Source organism: Salvelinus fontinalis, chromosome 36 (assembly GCF_029448725.1).
Source record: "Salvelinus fontinalis isolate EN_2023a chromosome 36, ASM2944872v1, whole genome shotgun sequence".
In the NCBI taxonomy this organism is placed as follows: Eukaryota; Metazoa; Chordata; class Actinopteri; order Salmoniformes; family Salmonidae; genus Salvelinus; species Salvelinus fontinalis.
This window is the reverse complement of record NC_074700.1, coordinates 14,536,533-14,559,515: the sequence shown is the minus strand read 5'-3', so window position 1 is coordinate 14,559,515 and position 22,983 is coordinate 14,536,533. Positions and strand designations below refer to the sequence as shown.

The window sequence follows — 22,983 nt, the reverse complement described above, 5'->3', positions numbered from 1 at the left end:
CTGTTCTCTCTGCTACCGCACGGCAAGCGGTACCGGAGCGCAACATCTAGGTCCAAGAGGATTCTAAACAGATTCTACCCCGAAGCCATAAGTCTATTGAACATCTAATCAAATGGCTACCCAGACTATTTGCATTGCCCTCCCCCCTCTCTTTTACACTGCTGCTACTACTCTGTTATTATCTATGCATATGTAACAGTTTAACTTTATGGCGTCCCCTCGCCCCGACTCGGGCACGAACCAGGGACCCTCTGCACACATCAACAACGGTCGCCCACGAAGCATCGTTACCCATCGCTCCACAAAGGCCGCGGCCCTTGCAGAGCAAGGGGAACCACTACTTCAAGGTCTCAAAGCGAGTGACGTAACCGATTGAAACGCTATTAGCGCGCACCACCGCTAACTAGCTAGCCATTTCACATCCGTTACATAGTCACTTTAATAACTCTACCTACATGTACATATTACCTCAATAACCTCGACTAAACGGTGCCCCCGCACATTGACTCGGTGTGGGTACCTCCTGTATATAGCCTATTTTACTGCTGTTCTGTAATTATTTGTTACTTATTTTTTTGTAGGTATTTTTCCTAAAACTTAATTGTTGGTTAAGTGCTTGTAAGTAAGCATTTCACTGTAAGGTTGTATTTGAGAAAATGTGACATATTTGATTTCATTAACCAATAGACCAACTAGTCTGCTAAATGTTCATTCATGTTCAAGACCATTCTTGAATCCGTGCCATTGAAAACTTTCTGCAGTCTGCCTCGTCGAAACGAAACTCAACGTGGTCGATTGTTGATCGACTGAAATGAAACTGAAGCAAAAGTATAGACGGACTGATCCAAATGATGCTATATATATTATATATATATTACGTTAATTACATTCTAATAACGTGTAGGCTAAAATTATATGTGAATACAGTGAACTACTGAACATTTTCAAAATGTGATGCCATGAATGTTGTCAGTCTGGCACAGTAGACAGTTTCATTCTTACACATGGTTCATCCCAATGGCATTTAGTACTGTAGCTGGAACATTTGATTATGCATTGTCATTGAGCTGCAGTGTGATATGCAGGTGAGTCGTGTCTCGTGAAATGTTGTTTATCAAACTGTCTAATAGCTTAAATCACAAAGCAACTTATTATGTTTTTATCTTTATTTTAACGAAGTGAAAGTTTATACAACCTGTAGGCCTACGGAATTTTAAATCTAATATATTAGCTGATTATATACTAAGGTTGCTGTAGGCTAATACATGCAAATGTTTGATAGGGTAGGCTAATATACTTACGTTTTTTGTTTACATTCTCATGATCCGATTATGTGGCATTGATTAAAAAAATATTAATTCTATGGGGTGTCTAAATTAGTACAACATTTCACTTTACTGTTACGCACATTTTTATTGATGTCCAGTTGTGTTCCAGACATTTTCTGAAAATGAAGTGTCCTCGTTGTCACACGCTTTGTGAGGAGGGACAGCAGTTGTGCTTTACATGCAACGCAATCGTCGAGGAAGAGCGAGGTAGGTAGCCTCGGGCCTTTTTTATAGATTAGTGATTTTTTTCAATTATTGACAAAATACACTTAAGCAATAAGGCCCGAGGAGGTGTGGTGTATGTTTAATATACCATGGCTAAGGGCTGTTCTTTGCACGAAGCAGGCCTTAGCCGTGGGTATATTGGCCATATATCACAAACCCCCGAGGTGCCTTATTGACATTATAAACTGGTTACCAATGAAATTAGTGTAGTAAAAATTAATTGTTTTGTCATGTGAATACAGTGAACTATACGGTCTGATATACCGTATAGCCAATCAGCATTCAGACCCTGAACCCCTTAGTTTATAATGAAAAAGAAAGCATTTGATAATGTTTCACCATCTTTATGAGTAGCTGCAACATATATTTGATTAGCATTGTAACATAAGCTCATCTACTGTATTATCCCGAACGTGTTGCAGAGCCAGGCAGTCTGAAAGATGTGACCTATGACCGGGGTAGGAGTGGGGCGGCTGAAGACACCTTGCCAATGGACAGTTCCTCAGATGAAGAGGTAGGGTTTTCTGTTCCTCTTTCACATACAAGTCTTTGCAGATATAAATGTGTTGTATAACTTATCATACAGAATCAATAACCTTGTCAGCTCGATATATACAGTGGGGCAAAAAAGTATTTAGTCAGCCACCAATTGTGCAAGTTCTCCCACTTAAAAAGGTGAGAGAGGCCTGTATTTTCATCATAGATACACTTCAACTATGACAGACAAAATGAGAAAAGAAAATCCAGAAAATCACATTGTAGGATTTTTAATGAATTTATTTGCAAATTATGGTGGAAGATAAGTATTTGGTCATCTACAAACAAGCAAGATTTCTGGCTCTCACAGACCTGTAACTTCTTCTTTAAGAGGCTCCTCTGTCCTCCACTCGTTACCTGTATTAATGGCACCTGTTTGAACTTGTTATCAGTATAAAAGACACCTGTCCACAACCTCAAACAGTCACACTCCAAACTCCACTATGGCCAAGACCAAAGAGCTGTCAAAGGACACCAGAAACAAAATTGTAGACCTGCACCAGGCTGGGAAGACTGAATCTGCAATAGGTAAGCAGCTTGGTTTGAAGAAATCAACTGTGGGAGCAATAATTAGGAAATGGAAGACATACAAGACCACTGATAATCTCCCTCGATCTGGGGCTCCACGCAAGATCTCACCCCGTGGGGTCAAAATGATCACAAGAACGGTGAGCAAAAATCCCAGAACCACACGGGGGGACCTAGTGAATGACCTGCAGAGAGCTGGAACCAAAGTAACAAAGCCTACCATCAGTAACACACTACGCCGCCAGGGACTCAAATCCTGCAGTGCCAGACGTGTCCCCCTGCTTAAGCCAGTACATGTCCAGGCCCGTCTGAAGTTTGCTAGAGAGCATTAGGATGATCCAGAAGAAGATTGGGAGAATGTCATATGGTCAGATGAAACCAAAATATAACTTTTTGGTAAAAACTCAACTCGTCGTGTTTGGAGGACAAAGAATGCTGAGTTGCATCCAAAGAACACCATACCTACTGTGAAGCATGGGGGTGGAAACATCATGCTTTGGGGCTGTTTTTCTGCAAAGGGATCAGGACGACTGATCCGTGTAAAGGAAAGAATGAATGGGGCCATGTATCGTGAGATTTTGAGTGAAAACCTCCTTCCATCAGCAAGGGCATTGAAGATGAAACGTGGCTGGGTCTTTCAGCATGACAATGATCCCAAACACACCGCCCGGGCAACGAAGGAGTGGCTTCGTAAGACGCATTTCAAGGTCCTGGAGTGGCCTAGCCAGTCTCCAGATCTCAACCCCATAGAAAATCTTTGGAGGGAGTTGAAAGTCTGTGTTGCCCAGCAACAGCCCCAAAACATCACTGCTCTAGAGGAGATCTGCATGGAGGAATGGGCCAAAATACCAGCAACAGTGTGTGAAAACCTTACAGAAGACTTACAGAAAACGTTTGACCTCTGTCATTGCCAACAAAGGGTATATAACAAAGTATTGAGAAACTTTTGTTATTGACCAAATACTTATTTTCCACCATAATTTGCAAATAAATTCATAAGAAATCCTACAATGTGATTTTCTGGATTTTCTTTTCTCATTTTGTCTGTCATAGTTGAAGTGTACCTATGATGAAAATTACAGGCCTCTTTTTTCATCTTTTTAAGTGGGAGAACTTGCACAATTGGTGGCTGACTAAATACTTTTTTGCCCCACTGTATACAGTGCCTTGCAAAAGTATTCATACCCCTTCGATTTCTTCACATTTTATTGGGTTACAAAATGAAATTTACATGGATTTAGTTGTACGTTTTTGTCAAAAACTATTCAAAATACTCTAATATCAAAGTGGAAGAAAATTTCAACAACAAACAAAAATTTGTGATAACTAAAAAGTAGTTGTTGCATAAGTATTCATCCCCTTAGCCTAAATTAGTTCAGTAGTAATTTAGTTCAATAGTAAATTAGTTCAACATTAAATTTGGCTTAACAAATAACATAATGAGTTACATGGACTCTGTGTGTCACCGGTGCTCCCTCTCCGGCCTCTCGGTCACCAGGCTGCTCGTTATGGCGCACACCTGTCACCATCGTTACACGCACCAGCTCCTCATCAGACTCACCTGGACTCCATCACCTCCCTGATTACCTTCACTATATATGTCACTCCCTTTGGTTCCTTCCCCAGGCGTCATTGTTTCTGTTTCAGTTTCATGTTTGTGTGCTGTTAGTGTTTCTTGTTATGTTCCGTTAATTTCATTAAAACACTCACTCCCTGAACTTGCTTCCCGACTCTCAGCGCACATCGTTACACTGTGTGACATAATTAAGTAAAAGTAAATCAACCAATTTGACAGAGCTTGAATACTTTTTAAAATAATAATTGGCAAATGTTGCACAGTCCAGGTGTGGAAAGCTCTTAAAGACTTACCCAGAAGGACTTAACAGTTGTAATCGCTGCCAAAGGTGATTCTACCATGTATTGACTCATGGGGTTGAGTATTTATCTAATCAAGAGATATAATTGTTTATTTTATATATACTGTATATGTAGATATTTATTGTAAAACTGTTTTTATTTTTTATTTTTTACAAATGTTTGATTTCTTTCTTTCACTTTGACGTTACAGAGTATTTTGTGTAGATAATTTACAAAAAGGACAATTAAATGTATTTGAATCCCACTTTGTAACTCAATTAAATGTGGACAAAAATCAAGGGATGTGAATAGTTTCTGTAGATGTCCTTAAAATATGCCCTCTATTATTAAGTAAATTGCTTTGCATTTTGCAATGTGGGAAAATGTTTTAATCATTCAATTGACTGAAATGTCAAAGGATAAAACCTTTAATTCCTGCTGTAAATGTTTTTCTTTTCATTTGAAGGACTTTCATGATGCAAGTGATCAATTCCTTGACTTAAAACTTGGGGAAGATGAGGACACATGTCAGAGAGTACAAGCTGACGGTCTGGGGGCAGAGCCAGCTCAACAGATGGAGGCTGCTATAGAAGGTGCTTCAATCATATTAGAGGAATTTTGATCATTTACATATATACTGAATCTGAATTATTGGCAACCTTAGAGTAGACTTTATCATTTCATAAAATGAATATCAGTTTCTTTCCATTCACATGAAAACACTGCATCTGTGTGCATATTAGGGAGTTGTAGTGATGTTATGTTGTAACCAGTGGTGAAGTGGGGGAAAAACACATACAAATATTTGTATTATGTTCAAGAGTTTTCTCACCTATCATGGAAAAGTGCATAAAATATACAGAGCATTACTTTATTCAATGCGAACAGCCAAAAGCAGTTACCCACCATTTTATTTACTACTACATTACTGATTGTATTTGTTAATAACCATCACTGGTTGTATCTGTTTTTCCCTACTAGCATAGCAACAGTAGGGATGATGCAGTATAATAGCATTTATTTATAACCTTTTCATGCCTGAAAAGAGAGTTGTGTTGATAACTCTTCAGTATGTATAGTCATTGTCATAAAAACTTGTTTTATTAAATTAAGAATTTCAAATATCATGGTATATCCCTGTGTGTAACAATGTCAAATGTATAATTTAATCTAATAACACAAAGCTTTTTCATTGTTATAATAGGCCTAGAATTTATTTTCTAAAAAAATGAACACTCACGTTCATTCGGATATTCCAATAGCTGCGCCAATTCCTAGCTGCTATAATTATTTTCCCAAAAATTAAACATTATTTATAACATAACTTTTTGCTCTCTCCCACAGAGCTCTCCTCCCCTGTATATATAACAGTTCACTATGTTGGCAGTGACTCTGTTTCTCTGAGCTGGCTTCCTTTTGACCCGGCACGGAGGTACGAATTGACCTACTCCTGCCACACCCAGAGAGAGATCCTGTCCATCCAAGGATCCAACAGCGCAGATGTGAAAGGCCTGTACCCAGGGACGGAGTACACTTTCAGCGTCACATCAGTCACTGACGATAGGAATCAGAGAGCGTCGGTCACAATGTCCATGTATACAAGTAAGTACAATGATTCAAACATGTCCTTTTGCATTAAAGGGAGAATTATGTTTAACTTGTGTTTTCATTATTTCAGTTAGAATTGGATTGTGTCCTTTTTTGTCCTTTTTGCAGAACCTGTGCCACCCGAAAAGATAAAGATAGATCATGTCAGCAGTGAATCAGTGTCTCTGAGTTGGGACAAACGTGTTGGTAATCCTGAGGCATGTCTCGTGATCTGTGCCTTTGATGGAGAGGATGTCCAGAAGATAACAACAGAATCCAACACCCTGACGTTCTCCAGTCTGAGTCCAGGTGTCAAATACTCCTTCCACGTCTCTACGGTGCTGAAAAACGGGACCCAAAGCAAGTCAGCTGTGACATATGCCCTCACAAGTGAGTGTATTAAGAATTTTTACTGTGTTACTTTGACAGGAGGATGTTTTCTAATGGATTGATTGACAACCAAGGAGATCAGATCTGAAACCCTTCTCTTTCCCCCACAGAAACCCACCTGGAGAGCTTGCTGTTGGACCTGGGGTTGGAGAAACACTACACAGAGAAGCTCACCCTGAGCACCGTGCTGCAGATCGATGAGAAGACCGTCACAGATGAACCAGCTCAGACTCTCACAGCCCTGCCATGGTCTTTCCTGAAGAGGTTAATGATGGTTAATGTAACAGCTAGGAGTGTGAAATGTACCTCATCAGGAGGCGAGGCAAGTTGTGATGCTTCATTTTGCAACATAGACCTAGATCTGGAGAGTCTGGTTGATAACATGGACTCTAGTAATGTGGTGAACCCCTTAGACATTATTACTGCTCTCTTTCTGTGCTCTAACAGTTTTCTGCAGCAAGAGATGGTCTTGAAAATGTCAATGTGTCAGTTTTCTGTGCCCCTGCTTCTCCCCAATTGTGACACAAAACAGTGCACGCTGATGATTTGGGCAATGCGAGACATTGTCAAGAAGTTCAGACCTCATTCATTGTCAGACCCAAGAGGATTTGTTGAAGACAGGATTGTTCTCTCTGACCTCCCCATGGTCTCTTTTGTCAGATTGGGTGAGTGCTCTGTGTCCAAGTCACAGATTCTGAACAAGCTACTGAGTAATCCCCAACAGTATCACGATACATTTGTCCACCACGATATGGAATGCGGTGATAGTCCAAGGAGGATATCCAATGGATTGGTTGAGATAAGCTGGTACCTCCCAAGTGGGAAAAAGAACATTGACATCTTTGGTGAAGCTGTTGCTATAACCAATCTGAGAGGGGATATCAGTTCCTTTGAGACCCAGTACTCCTTTCTTTGCCAGACCTCTGCAGCAGTCTTTGTATTCTTTGACAACCTGGACAACAAGTACAAGCTACTGACCAGCCAACACACCAAGGCACAGCTGTTTCTGGTGGGTAACCCACAGAGCAAGAGCTTCAGCATTGATGCTTTGAAGAAAACAGCAGCAGAGTTGAACTTGAAGAAAAGCAACATCATCCTGAAAACCAAACAGATGAATGATGCCGACTTTGTGAAGAACCTGCGAGACACAGTTGGTCAGGTGATCAATAATTCATATTCTAAAATGCCATTGGAGCAGATGGCTGAAGTGGCACACGAGCTTGGGATCTTGGTTGACGAGGACTGCCAAGAATGTCAGATTGCCAAGCAAAATGCTGATGCAATCACATCAAAAATTAATGACACACCACAGTATAAGGAAATACATCTTCCCTTGCAAGGGCAGATCTGGAAGGAGCTGGCACGTCTAGAGAAAGAGGAATGCAGACTGCGGAAAGCTGGGGAGATGAACATTGAGACGTACAAAAGTGAACTCCAAACAGAGAAAAGACAACTTAGGGAAAAGCAAAGGAGGTATGACATGTCAGAGGCAATGACTTGCTTCATAAATGCAATATCAAGCACAGGGCTAGAGAGGTCCTACTTCTTGAAATGGATGCGAATGAACCTGGACAATCTGTCTCGTAAAAACCTTTCTGGCCTAAGGGAGCTGTACAAAGAAAAGTCTCAGAACTCATCTGAAACCAAAGAAGAAATTGCATACCTTGATAAACAGATTTCAAACAGTTCTTTAGGAACTGAACATTTCCTACGGGAAATGGGTCAACTGTACGAATCTGCGGTCTTACTGAGCGAAACTGAAGAGTCACGGCAACAACTGCAGCACCTGCCCAGACTATGTGCTGAGTTGCTTCTGGATGGGTTTCCTCTGGAGCTGGTGGACGGAGACGCGTCCAACATACCTCTTAGATGGGTGAGTGATGTGCTGCATCAGCTCAATGTCTTGGTGCAGCCGAAGAACAAGATCCTGGTGGTAACGGTTCTAGGTGTTCAAAGCACGGGAAAGTCCACTCTACTGAACACTATGTTTGGAGTGCAGTTCGCAGTTAGTAGCGGCAGATGCACAAGAGGGGCTTTCTTGCTTCTCATCAAAGTCAAAGAAGAGTTCAAGAAAGAGCTGAACTGCGACTTTGTAGTGATCATCGACACAGAAGGGCTGAAGTCTCCAGAGCTGGCACAGTTGGATGACAGCTTTGAGCACGACAACGAGCTAGCCACTCTAGTTGTTGGGCTGAGTGATGTCACAATTATCAATATTGCCATGGAGAACTCAACCGAGATGAAGGACATCCTTCAAATTGTTGTCCATGCTTTTCTCCGAATGAAAGAGGTGGGAAAGAAGCCTAAGTGTCTGTTTGTCCACCAGAATGTGGCAGATGTCTCGGCACACGACAAGAACATGAGAGACCGGAAAATGCTCTTGGAGCAATTGAACGAGATGACCCAGGCAGCAGCCAGCATGGAAAACAAAGAAGAGAACAAGATATTCACAGATGTAATGGAGTACAACCCAGAGACTGGTAACTGGTACATCCCTGGACTTTGGCACGGTAACCCTCCAATGGCACCTGTCAATGCCGGGTACAGCGAGTCCGTCTACGAGTTCAAAAAAAACATGATTGAAGTCTTGGGGAAATGTGAGGCCTCTAGAAACAACATAACAGAGTTTCTGGAGTGGACAAAAAGCCTTTGGAATGCTGTGAAGTATGAAAACTTCATCTTCAGCTTCAGAAACAGCCTGGTGGCTGATGCCTACATGAAGCTCTGCACTGAGTTCCACAAATGGGAATGGTCATTCAAAAAGCACATGTATACTTGGGTAACAAATGCTGAAACAAGGATCTCCAACTTTGGGACAATCACTGTGAAATCTGAGGCATCAGACATGAAAGACTTGATTGGCAAATTGAAAAACAAAGCTTCCCTAGAGCTTTCCAAATGGGAGAAGACCATTCTTGACAACTTGACCAAGTATTATGAACAGACAGAAGGTCATGTGCATCTAGTGGAGGGGTACAGAGAGGTCTTCTCCAACAGTGCAAAAAGCCTTCGACGAGAAATGGAGAACTCTGTGCTGAATCAACTGGAAGCAGCTGCTGAGATCAGACAGGGAATGAACAATCTGGACACAATAAAGAAGACCCACACAGAAAGACTGGAAGAGAATGTTCTGGGATTAATTGAGGAATGCAGGAAGAGCAAATCTGAGAAATCAGATGAGGAGCTAGAGAGAGATTTTGATCAGATGTGGCATGAAACTGTGCAGAAGTTGTCCTTCCCAGGATTGAAGGAGGAAAACATTTTTGGAAAGATTTTTCGCCAGCTCCGTTCAAACTTGACCCGGAAGGGAAGTTCTGTGAATGAAATGATAGCTAGAGTAAAGCTGGAACATTTTGGAAAAGAGCCATTCAAAGTGCCTTCTGATGGGTTTGTAAGGAAAGTAAAACAATGGCTTCACTTGGATGAACACACACAGAAAACCCAGTTGATGGCTGACAACCTCATAGAGACTTGCAGACAATTTGTGTTGGAGAAGGTGGGAAGGAAAACAGATTACCATGAGAATTATATTCTGGAAATCCTAAACATGATTGAGGAAAGATTAAAAGCCAGCAAAGACCTTGAGACTGATGTCAAATTTGAAGTTTTACTAAAACTACATATCTGTGGAGTTGCAGCCAGGAAATTTCAGCAAATGCATGAACATTTCATACAAGTCAATGACCCACGCCGATGCCTTAATCAGTACAAAGACAAGTACTGTTCTGACTTCAAAGACCTGTTCAATAAACGAGACCAGTGTCAGAAGAAAGCAGAAGAATTCACATGCCTCTGCCTCAGACCTGCACTGGAAGAAAGTGTTAGCCATTGCTTGGGTCCAGATATCGTTGATGAAATGCTGACAGGAAAAAATGCCCTTCAATTCAGCACTCGTGCATTTTTTCAGTACTCAATCTTGAAACATTTGCTTTCAGAATTGAACTTTGAGAACTATGACAGCTACATTTGTTCGTATGAAACGTTTGTCAAGAATTGGATATTTGATCAAATAAGGGAGCGCTTTTCAAAGGGGCAAAAAATGTTTCAGTTGGAAGACAAGCATCTGAAAGCAATCGTCAAGAAAATAATGGATGCCATCACAAAGGCCCAAACCAAGAAAAACAGCAATTTTGATAAATTCATTCAGAACATTTGCACGGAGCTTGGAGATACACTGGTCATTCCCAAGGATGCTCTGAGTGCCTTCATGATCCTCAATAAATCTGAACAAGAGCAGTTTGCCCACTGTCTCAAAACATCTGTTGAAGAAATGGAACAATCCCTGAGGACCAAGTTCCAAGAGGGAGTGGATGTACAGAGGAAACTGGAACAATTGAGGATTAAACCACAGAATGTTCTTTTCAAAAGAGTGTTCGGCTGTGGGAAGCAATGTCCATTCTGCAAGGCACCGTGCGAGGCAGGAGGAGAGGCCCACACAGACCACTGTGCCTCAATACACAGACCACAGGGTCTGGGCCAGTACAGGTTTGTATACTCAAGGAAACTCGTGACTGATATTTGCTCTTCCTCTGTGTTCAGTGAGCAACAATTCCAATGCTACGAGACAAAACAAAAATACCATCCTTACAAAAAGTACAGAGAAATTTTCCCCAACTGGCATATCCCGGCCGATCCCAGCATCGAGGCCTCAGACTACTGGAAATATGTGATGGCAAAATTCAACAATGAATTTGCCAAAAAGTATGACGCACTCCCAGCAATAACACCACCTGCCTGGAAATTTATCACAAAAGAACAGGCAGAAAAAAGCCTCAAAGAGTCTTTTAGCATCAAGTGAGAGCCTCTACCTCAAATACGAATTGTAATATAATGAACAATGGTGTCAGGCTGTAGTCTAACAAAAGACATTACCCGAAAGAATAAATGTCAGATTTAATGTCAGATTTCAATTATGAATGATTCTGTATCTGTTTATGTACGTTTTCACAATCAAAACATGGTCCTTGCCATCTGCTTCATGAGCAGTATGTTCTCTAAATTGAAGAGCCTTGGAATGGGGGCTGGAATGATAATCTGTTAAACACCACTGTGCCACAACTACTTGTCACTTACTCTGTGTTGCATTGCTTGAAAGCAATTTGCAAAAGATACATCAGTTCTTAAACTTGATGTGTCTACTTGGTAGGCACTGACAATGATCAACAAGGTATCTATTTTCCAATGCTTTATAGGGGCAATCAGCAGATGCAAAATCCACTTTTGGACTTATAAATGAATCATCATATGTACCCATTGATTCTTGAAGGATAAACAGTAACTTATGACTCATGAGTTTAGTTCAACTGTCGTATCCCATCAGAAACCAAAAAATAAGCTTGTTTTACTCCAATGTTTGTAAACCAAGAACATTTAAACAAACACTATATAGCCTCAAACATCCATAACTCTGTCTATGAATAGCAGCCATTTGATGTTTGGGTTCTTACAGTATGTGGTGAATGGGATTTATATTTCATGTTTCTGTAACATTCATTGGCTTTGGTAAAATCAAGCATTGGTCTGACCTTTTTTTTACTTACACTTATGTGATTCAGGAAAGTGTTGAGAAACAATTACATTTTAACATTGTGGTGTTCTCTGAGACCACAATCATCTCGATGCCTCTCACTGTATAAGTAGTTCCCACCAAATATATTCCATAATCAACTAATCACTTTTTTTATATAATATATAAAGGAAAAATAATCTTAACAGTTTGTCATTGAACTGGTCCAGTTTGTTGACGTGTTGCAGTCAACACTCTGGCTATGAACGTCTTTAAAACAAAGTAGGCTACACCAACTTTAGTAAAAGGTCCTATGTAAAATATATTCAATTATTATATATTTAGAGAAAAATAGGTTCCATTGAATACAACACAAAAGCTGATGTAATAAATATACTGGACTACCAGTTCAATATTACAAAATCAAGCTGTTTATTGCAGTGGTAGCACAAACAACATGGCACAGTCATGAGAGAATGAAAACAAAAGGCTGACAACTTGAGTTTCATTCATCAAATTTCCTTTGAGACGTATGTTGCAATTGTACATGGCCCTTGTCAAATAAACTTAAAATGTTTTTAAATTGAAATAAATCTTCAGAAATATCTTGGATGTACTTTGGATGTTTTTGTTGATTTTCTTGTTGTTGGTTCGTTTCTTTTAATGACCTAGGTAAAATACTTTTTGGTTCAGATTCAGAGCAAGAGGTTAGAAATGATATGCAATAATGTTAGATAGGCAGGCTTAGGTTTACAGTGCATTGCAGTGCATCTGGTTGAATATGCCGGCTAAGTTTTACAGTGCATTACAGTGCATATGTTTTGATGACAGCTCACTGAGGGCAGGGAGACGAAGGGTGACCATTATCTCTCTGCTTCACCATAAAGGTCAAGGGGTCGGCCCATCCGGATATGAACTATATTGAGGGCGTTGTTGGATGCATAGAGGTCAGAGTTCATCCCAAAGGAGGCGACCCCCAGTCCTGGGGTGCAGTTGACCTTGTAGAAGTAGTTTTTAAATTTGATTTAACCTTTAACTAGGCAAGTCAGTTAAGAACAAATACTTATTTACAATGACAGCCTAGGAACAGTGGGTTAACTGCCTTGTTCAGGGACAGAAAGACAGATTTTTTTTATTCGATCTAGCAACCTTTTGGGTTACTGGCCCAATGCCTAACCACTAGTCTAACTGCCACCCCAACAGTAGTACACTGTTAAACTGAAGTGTTTTGTAACACAAAAACTAGTGGCAACTAAGCTGTCACCACCTTAAAGACGACGAAACCTTAACTTGGCTGGAGTATTGAAACACATGGTTGTGAGGGTATTGGGGCAGATTTAAGATGTACTGAAACATTCATCCTGAGGGGTTCTCAAACATGACATGGTGTGTGGTAACACCACATAATCAAGAGTTGTGCAACACCTTCCCTGAGTCTGGGAGCACAAACCCAGAAAAGGTTGAAAACACCTGGTGTTTTTCGAGTCCTGTGTAATGCAGAATTAGATCCTTCTTCTGGAGTTTCCAAATACTGTAAATGGGAGTCCCTCCTCTTATTGTATATTCCCTGCTCTTATATGGTGTGTTTATAAAATCCTCATTGGTAATTCCAAAAAGTCAAAAGTACTTTTGGAACTCCTAGCTGTTAAGCTGGCTCTTGGGAAGTGGCGTCACTGGTTAAAGGTTTTGGTCCTTCCCTTCATTGTGTGGACGGATCACAAAAATCTAACCTACCAAACGTCTGAACTCTCGACAGGCCAGGTGGGCATTGATTTTTGGAAGATTCAACTTCACACTTACTTATCGCCCCGGATCTAAGAATACCAAGCCTGACGCCCTCTCCCGTCAGTTCACCGCAGACAAGTTCCGAGCTAGAAACCATTATGCCATCCTCCTGCATCGTTGCTGCTGTCTCCTGGGAGATTGAGTCCCGTGTTCATCAGGCTCAGCTGAACCAGCCTGATCCTAGAAACTGTCCAGGTAAGGCTCTGTTTGTGCCAGACTCAGTTTGTTCTGATGTTCTTCAATCGGCCCATTATACTCACCTCACCTGTCCCCCTGGCATGAACCGGACTGTCGCCTTCCTGCGTCAACGATTTTGGTGGCTCACCAATGGAGAAGGACGCTCAGGAATTCATCTCAGCCTGCTCTGTCTGTGCCCAGAACAAAACCTCCACCAAACCTACATCTGGTCTGCTTCATCCTCTTCCCATACCCAGTCGCCCCTGGTCACACATAGCTTTGGACTTCATCACTGGCCTTCCCCCATCGAATGGTAACTCAGTCATCCTCACTATTATTGACCGATTTTCCAAAGCGGTTCACTTCATTCCCCTCTCCAAGCTTCCTTCCTCTCGGGAGGCTGAGGACCTGCTGGTGGTATCCCATGTTTTTGCGGCTGTATGGCATTCCTAGCGACATTGTTTCTGACAGAGGACCCCAGTTTACATCCCAGGTATGGAGAGCCTTCTGTACAGCTCTGGGTATTAATGTTAGCCTTTCGTCTGGATATCATCACCAGACCAACGGCCAGACCGAGCGGGCCAACCAGGAGTTGGAAACTGCAATACGCTGTGTGACTTCGGCTAATCCTTCCTCCAGCTACCCTGGGTGGAATATGCCCTCCGCCTCATAAGGTATGTCTCCCTTTGAGTGTGCTCTGGGTTACCAACCTCCCTTGTTCCCTGCCCAAGAGGTCAAAGTAGCGGTGCCCTCAGTCCAGGACCACGTGCGCCATTGTCGTCGCACCTGGAGGAGGGCCCGGGCTGCTCTTCTTCCTGCCTCAGCCAGGACCCAATCCACAAGCTAAACGTCGCTGTGCTTCAGCCCCCGTCTACACTCCAGGCCAAAAGGTATGGCTTTCATCGAAGGACTTGCCCCTGAAAGTGGTTTCCAAAATACTAGCTCCCCGATTCATTGGTGCCTTTGAGATTGATCATGTCATAAACCCTCTGCGGTTCATCTGAAACTTCCAGACTCTCTCAAAATTCACCCCACCTTCCATGTATCCTTAATTTAACCAGTCTGATCCAGTCCTCTGTCCCCTCCTGCAGTTGCTCCTCCACCCCCTCGACTCATCGACGACCATCCTGCCTATACCGTCGGACGGCTTTTGGATGTGCGCCGTTGGGATCACGGTTGGCAGTATCTGGTGGACTGAGAGGGATACGGGCCTGAGGAGCGCTGCTTGGTGCCCCGTCATCACATTCTGGATCCCTCCCTCTTACAGGATTTTCATATCTCACACTCAGACAAGCCGGGTCGTGCGCCAGGTGGCGTCCGTAGGGGAAGGGTACTGTCACATCTGCTCCTGCTACGTCCTCTCCATTAAAGCGTTCTGGGGGAGGTAACTGGGGCTCCCGGGAAGGAGGAGTGGCCGGTAGGACGGGGCTGCTAACCGCCGAGTTACTGATGGGCGGTGGGATTACCACCGTGGCAGACCGCCCCCCAGCCAACCCGCAGAATTGCTCCCGCAGCATGTCCAACGCCCGGCCATGGCGGTCCGCCAACTTTTGGACCCCTCCATCAGCCCACAAAGCAACTCCTCGTGCCTACCAATGGAGGCTCCTTGGGATGAGATGGCATTGCGCAGCTGGCCCGGTTCTGAAGGTAAGACCCAGATGCAGACCACATATAATCAAAAGTTTGTTTTAAAGATCCAATAGGGGCAGGCAAAAGACAGGTCAAGGCAGGCAGGGGTCAGTAAACCAGAGGTGAGGCAACGGTACCGGACGGCAGGCAGGCTCAGGGTCAGGGTAAGCAGAGGTCAAACATCCAGCGGGGGGCAAAGGTACAGGTTGGTGGGCAGGAAGAGGGGTCAGGCAGGCAGGCTCGAGGTCAGGACAGGCAAGGGTCAAAACCAGGAGGGCGAGAAAAGAGACTGTGAAAAAGCAAGAGCTGAGAAACAAAACAGCTGGTTGACTTGACAAGGTGAAACAGATCAGGGTGTGACACCAATGCAAATGAATGCAAGAAAATGCAAGAAACGCCAAACAAGATACAAAGGATTGCAACAGTCAACTCTACGGATCAACATTCATTCAAGGTAAAAACTATTGCTATGTTTGAGATGCGTAAAGAGCAAGTCTAATTGCTACCTTCCACTCACCTAGTGACATTAGCTACTTAGAAATCTTAGATTTCTCCAAACGCAAATTGTCATAACACAATTATTAAACATTAATAGAAATATGCAAAATGCCTACGTGATGAAGCTATGCAAATATAGCAACAAGATAACAATATGAATGTCAAAAGTAGGATGCAGTAACATGTGGTGTGGTAGGCCAATGGTAGAACAGGCTAAATTGGAAGTGGTATTTATTGTAGCATATAACATGTGGTGTGGTAGGCCAATGATATAACAGGCTAAATTGGAAGTGGTATTTATTGTAGCATATAACATGTGGTGTGGTAGGCCAATGCTAGAACAGGCTAAATTGGCAGTGGTATTTAGTGTTTAACTTTTCTGTGCTACAAATACCGAATACGGGTTTACTTTCCTAAACAACCGTTGAATTGCAGGGAGCCAAATTCAAAAATATTCCTAAAAATATTTATAATCATGCAATCACAAGTGAAATATACCAAAACACAGCTTAGCTTGTTGTTAATCCACCTATGGTGTCAGATATAGAAAATATATTTTACATCGAAAGAAATCAAAACAGCTGGTTGACTTGACAAGGTGAAACAGATCAGGGTGTGACACCAATCTTTTGTGAGTGTAGCTTTCAATGCTACATCAGCTAGCCCCAAATTAGCATGGTCACGAAAGTGTGAAAAGCAATCAAATGAATCGCTTACCTTTGATAATCTTCGGGTGTTTCCACTCACGAGACTCCCAGTTACACAACAAATCTTCTTTTTGTTCGATAAATATTACTTTTATCACAAAAAAAAACGCCATTTGGGTTGCGCATTATTTTGAGAAAACAAAAGCCGTGTTCCGTTCGACAAATCCCAAAAAGTATCCGAAATGGTCGTAGAAACATTTCAAATGTTTTTTATAATCAAACCTCAGGTTGTCTTTAACAAACATAATCGATAATATTTAACTTTTACTGCCTCTGAAACCCGGATCCGGGATCCCCCCCACCCCCCTCACACTGATTAGCATCGCTAGCATAGCGTCACATTTAAATAGTAGCATCTAAATATCATTAAATCACAAGTCCAAGACACCTAATGAAAGATACAGATCTTGTGAATCAAGTCACCATTTCAGATTTTTTAAATGTTTTACAGGGAAGACAAAATATGTAAATCTATTAGCTAACCATGTTAGCAAAAGACACCCTTTTCCTTTGTCCACCATTTTTTCTCAACACCAGTAGCTATCACCAATTCGGCTAAACTAAGATATTGATAGCCACTAACCAAGAAAAAAGCTCATCAGATGACAGTCTGATAACATATTTATGGTATAGGATAGGTTTTGTTAGAAAAATGTGCATATTTCAGGTATAAATCATAGTTTGCCATTGCAGCCAGCATCACAAATCTCACCAAAGCTCCTAGAATTACTACAGACAGCAACGTGTATTACCCATTTACTCATCATAAAACATTTCTTAAAAATACACAGCACATAGCAATGGAAAGACACAGATCTTGTGAATTCAGACAACATTTCAGATTTTCTAAGTGTTTTACGGCGAAAACACAATAAATCGTTATATTAGCATACCACATACGCAAACGTTACCCGAGCACTGATTCTAGCCAAAGAGAGCGATATCATATCATCGCCAAAATATATTATTTTTTTCACTAACCTTCTCAGAATCCTTCAGATGACACTCCTGTAACATCATATTACAACATACATATACAGTTTGTTCGAAAATGTGCATATTTAGCCATAAAAAAACGTGGTTATACAATGAAAATAGTAGCAAAACAAGCCTGGTAAAGTCGGTCGCCATCTTTGAGTGATCTAGTTTAATCAATAGCTAATCATATACTTGACTAAAAAATACAGGGTTGACAGGAATCGAAAGACAAATTAGTTCTTAATGCAATCGCTGATTTACATTTTTTAAATTATCCTTACTTTTCAATACAGGTTGCGCCAAGCGAAGCTATAGCAAACAAGATGGCGACATAAACGTTTAACATTTATCGACAGAAACACGATTTATCATCATAAATTGTTCTTACTGTGAGCTGTTCTTCCATCAGAATCTTGGACAAAGAATTCTTTCTTGGGTCTAATCTTCTTTTGGTCGAAAGATGTCCACTTGTCCGTCGAAATGCCCACTAACGTACGACCGGGAGCCCGAAATGTGCCTAGCGCGTCAAAGTGCACAACAAAGCATTGCCTCAAAATCGCACTAAACGGATATAAATTGCTATGAAACGGTTTAAATTAACTACCTTATGATGTTTTTAACTCCTATAAAGAGTAGAAACATGTACGGAAAAATATAACTGGCTACACTAATGGTTGGAAAAAGAGCCGTTCAGTGTCCTCCGCGCGCATGACGCATCTGGGAAAAAGTTCCTACCTACACGTGTTTTTGTTTCATAGGGGCTGTGATTGGGCAATCGACACCATTCAAATCGTCATCACGTGAAGGCATCCAGGGGAAGACGTAAGCAGTGTCCGTATCCTCATAGCAATAACAGTGGCCTTAAAACTGACTCCAGATCAGGGGCCAAAATGTGTGAAATCTGACTCCATGTCAGGGAAATTGCTGTAGAATGACTTCTGTTCCACTCAGAGACAAAATTCCAACGCCTATAGAAACTAGAGACTGTTTTCTATCCAATAATAGTAATAATATGCATATTGTACGATAATGAATTTAGTAGGAAGCCGTTTAATCTGTAATGCAATTATGCTAATGAGAAAACAGCACCCCCTGTAGTCGCAAGAAGTTAAACCGGAGCATAACCTATTCATTAAGAGAGAAAAGGAAAATGGTGAGCTCCTCCCACGCGTGCAGGAAATATTCAGAGGACACCCGACCTCTTTTGAAACATCTCGCTAATTTTTCTAAATAAAAGCCTGAAACTATGTCTAAAGCCTGGCCACAGCCTGAGGAAGCCATTGGGAAAAGAATCTGGTTGATACCCCTTTAAATGGAGGATAGACGTGCGAGGAAACAAAGATTTAAAAACAATTCCTTTGTCTTCAGAAATGCAATGGAACGCAAGCTAACTCTCTCACATGAACGCGCCTGGTCAGCTCATGGCACTCTGCCAGACCCATGACTCAAAGAGCCTTCATTCCCCCCTCCTTCACAGTAGAAGTATCAAACAAGGTTCTAAAGACTGTTGAGATCTAGTGGACGCCTTAGGAAGTGCAATATGACAAATATCCCACTGTATATTCGATAAGCGATGAGTTACAAACCTCAGATCTCCCACTTCCTGGTTGGATTTTTTCTCATCTTTTTGCCTGCCATATGAGTTCTGTTATACTCACAGACATCATTCAAACCGTTTTAGAAACTTCAGAGTGTTGTCTATCCAAATCCACTAATAATATGCATATATTAGCAACTGGGCCTGAGTAGCAGGCAGTTTACTCTGGGCACCTTATTCATCCAAGCTACTCAATATTGCCCCAAAATTCGTGTTTCAACCACTCCACACATTTCTTGTTAACAAACTATAGTTTTGTCAAGTCTGTAAGGACATCTACTTTGTGCATGACACAAGTCATTTTTCCAACAATTGTTTACAGACAGATTATTTCACTAATGATTCACTGTATCACAATTCCAGTGGGTCAGAAGTTTACATATACTAAGTTGACTGTGCCTTTAAACAGCTTGGACAATTCCAGAAAATTATGTCATGGTTTTAGAAGCTTCTGGAAGGCTAATTGACATCATTTGAGCCAGTTTTGAGGTGGACCTGTGGATGTATTTCAAGGTCTACCTTCACACTCAGTACCTATTTGCTTAACATCATGGGAAAATCAAAATAAATCAGCCAAGTCTTCAGAAAAAAATTGTAGACCTCCACAAGTCTGGTTCATCCTTGGGAGCAATTTCCAAACACCTGAAGATACCACGTTGATCTGTACAAACAATAGTACGCAAGTATAAACACCATGGGACCACGCAGCTGTCATACCGCACAGGAAGGTGACGCGTTCTGTCTCCTAGAGATGAACGCACTTTGGTGAGAAAAGTGCAAATCAATCCCAGAACAACAGCAAAGGACCTTGTGAAGATGCTGGAGGGAACAGGGACAAAAGTATCTATATCCACAGTAAAAGGAGTTCTATATCGATATAGCCTGAAATGCCACTCAGCAAGGAAGAAGCCACTGCTCCAAAACCGCCATATAAAAGCCAGATTACGGTTTGCAACTGCACATGGGGACAAAGATTGTACATTTTGGAGAATTGTCCTCTGGTCTGATGAAACAAAAATAGAACTGTTTGTCCATAATGACCATCGTTATGTTTGGAGGAAAAAGGAGGAGACTTCAAGCCAAAGAACACCATCCAAAACGTAAAGTACGGGGGTGGCAGCATCATGTTGTGGGGGTGCTTTGCTGCAGGAGGGACTGGTGCACTTCAAAAATAGATAGCATCATGAAGCAGAAAAATTATGTGGATATATTGAAGCAACATCTCAAGACATCAGTCATGAAGTTAAAGCTTGGTCACAAATAGTCTTCCAAATGGACAGTGACCCCAAGCATACTTCCAAAGTTGTGGCAATCTGGCTTAAGGACAACAAAGTCAAGGTATTGGAGTGGCCATCACAAAGCCCTCACCTCAGTCCTATAGAACATTTGTGGGCAGAACTGAAAAAGCGTTTGGGAGCAAGGAGGCCTACAAACCTGACTCAGTTACACCAGCTCTGTCAGGATGAATGGGCCAAAATTCATCCAACTTATTGTGGGAAGCTTGTGGAAGGCTACCCTAAACGTTTGACCCAAGTTAAACAATTTAAAGGCAATGCTATCAAATACTAATTGAGTGTATGTAAACTTCTGACCCACTGGGAATGTGATGAAATAACTATAAGCTTAAATAAATCATTCTCTCTGTTATTATTATGCTGACATTTCACATTCTTAAAATAAAGTGGTGATCCTAACTGACCTAAGTCAGGGAATTTTTTGTAAGATTAAATGTCAGGAATTGTGAAAAACTGAGTTTAAATGTATTTGGCTAAGGTGTATGTAAACTTCCGACTTCAACTGTATATGTTCCTTCTTGGATTTTCCTTATTGGATGTCTTCTGTTTACATAGTACAATGTGAATCACCCATGCGTTCTAGCTACTACTTGTTTATTTCTGGTTGCATAACACCCCTGCTCTTACCTTCCTGAATTCATGAAGGACCCAAATACAGGGGAGGTGCACACAAATTTGCCTGTTTTTATACTTGACCATAGAGTTTGTTAGAGGGCAAACCTGCCACGAATACCCTCTATACCTCCATGCCTCAGACTAGGTGAATTCTGAAATGTGCGGCAGCACAATGTTTGAAATTCACATTTTGCTTCTGGTATTGGAGCCCAAGATCCTCACACAGTATGTGGCTGTGTGATTGAGTGGGTAAAATTAATTCCAAAGAAATGTACCATTTTACTGCCCCAGCATTCGAGGGTTAATTTCCCACTTCTGCCTGTCCAACTTTCCTTATCTGTCTCCTGTTTATAATCGGTTTAAACAAAGCACAGAAACAATAAAGGTGGAATTTCAGATATAAATATTCTCTATTGGCCCTATTCAGACTTAACAAAGCGTACTCCCCGCCACGATTTCGCTAAAAAGCTGAGGGATACATAGACAGAGCTGTGGATGCAAGGACTGACCCTCCATGACATAAAAATTATAGTTTTAACCATATTTTACAGGGTTTATATACAGAGTTTGTAACATTTTCTTTGTTTACAAACATTGGAGTAAGACAAGCTCATATTTTGGATTCTGATGGGATACTACGGTTGAACTAAGCTCATAAGGCATTTATAAGTTATATTCTTCAAGAATCAATGGGTACATATCATTACTGTATATGTTCAAAAACTGATGTCGCTACTACGGTTTGCCCCTTTAAGATAAGGTGATTTAACATGAATTGAAGTCCTTGCTTTATTGATTCTATGTTAAGGCTACTTATCTGAAGTCTGAATCGGGCCCCATGTGCTCAGTGTAACAAGGGTGGTTCATCACAAAAATGCAGTGCTGAACAATGCAGTGCTGACTAAGTGGACTAAGGCATTGTTTTGACAAGGAGACCCGGGTTCACATCCACCTCCTCACATGAATACCAGTAAAGAAGGCCCTGTTTACACATGTTACCGCTGCTATAACTTACATATCCCTAAACATATTGATTGGAACATTATTTATAATCTCACAATGGGCCTGGCAATTGTGGCCTATAATAAGTGACAAAGTCTACCCTTAAACTATTTATTTCCCAGTGTCTTCTTTAAAACTGAAAGTCAACAATCAATATTTATGCAATGAACCAATTATAAATTGAAAACATCCTGATTGAATTAGGTAGTCTGCCAAAACAATAATTTTGTGTTTTGGTGCTACCTTTTACATGCACTGAAACACCAAAAAGTGTTTTCACAACACTCTCTTAAAAACAAAATTATTCTGATTGAAGTATTTCCATTCTGTTTTGAAATGCACTACATGGCTCATCAAATATCTCATTTCAAAATCATGGGCATTAATATGGAGTTGGTCCCCCCTTTGCTACTATAACAGCCTCCACTCTTCTGGGAAGGCTTTCCACTAGATGTTGGAACATTGCTGCGGGGACTTACTTCCAAGATAATTTGTGAGGTCGGGCACTGATGTTGGCTGATTAGACCTGGTTCGCAGTCTGCGTTCCAATTCATCCCAAAGGTGTTCGACGGGGTTGAGGTCAGGACTCTGTGCAGGCCAGTCAAGTTCTTCCAGAACGATCTCGACAAACCATTTCTGTACGGACCTCGCTTTGTGCATGGGGGCATTGTCATGCTGAAACAGGAAAGGGCCTTCCCCAAACTGTTGCCCCAAAGTTGGAAGCACAGAATCGTCTAGAATG

The 22,983-nt window shown here is 41.5% G+C and overlaps 1 protein-coding gene across 2 annotated transcripts; it reads left to right on the top strand.

Annotated features, from left to right (window-relative positions):
* Nucleotides 1-1,003: 1,003 nt before the first annotated feature.
* Nucleotides 1,004-12,557, top strand: LOC129835252 (interferon-induced very large GTPase 1-like). Of its 2 annotated transcripts, none has more exons than XM_055900786.1 (7): nt 1,004-1,085; nt 1,438-1,535; nt 1,976-2,067; nt 4,942-5,068; nt 5,820-6,077; nt 6,192-6,452; nt 6,563-12,557. In XM_055900786.1, exons 1-7 carry the CDS (start codon nt 1,018-1,020, stop codon nt 11,248-11,250), a joined length of 5,592 nt encoding a protein of 1,863 aa, XP_055756761.1. In that variant the 5' UTR covers nt 1,004-1,017; the 3' UTR covers nt 11,251-12,557. The 2 variants fall into 2 exon arrangements, with proteins under 2 accessions (XP_055756761.1, XP_055756763.1); XM_055900788.1 differs by having other exon boundaries at nt 1,008-1,085; nt 1,427-1,535.
* The last annotated feature ends 10,426 nt before the right edge of the window (nt 12,558-22,983 follow it).

Excerpts from the sequence above, each read along its gene's own strand:
- LOC129835252 (XM_055900786.1), top strand. The coding sequence starts at position 1,018 with ATGGCATTTAGTACTGTAGCTGGAACATTTGATTATGCATTGTCATTG. Across the intron at positions 6,078-6,191 it reads CACAATGTCCATGTATACAA|AACCTGTGCCACCCGAAAAG; the intron begins GTAAGTACAATG and ends TCCTTTTTGCAG. Across the intron at positions 6,453-6,562 it reads TGTGACATATGCCCTCACAA|AAACCCACCTGGAGAGCTTG; the intron begins GTGAGTGTATTA and ends TTTCCCCCACAG.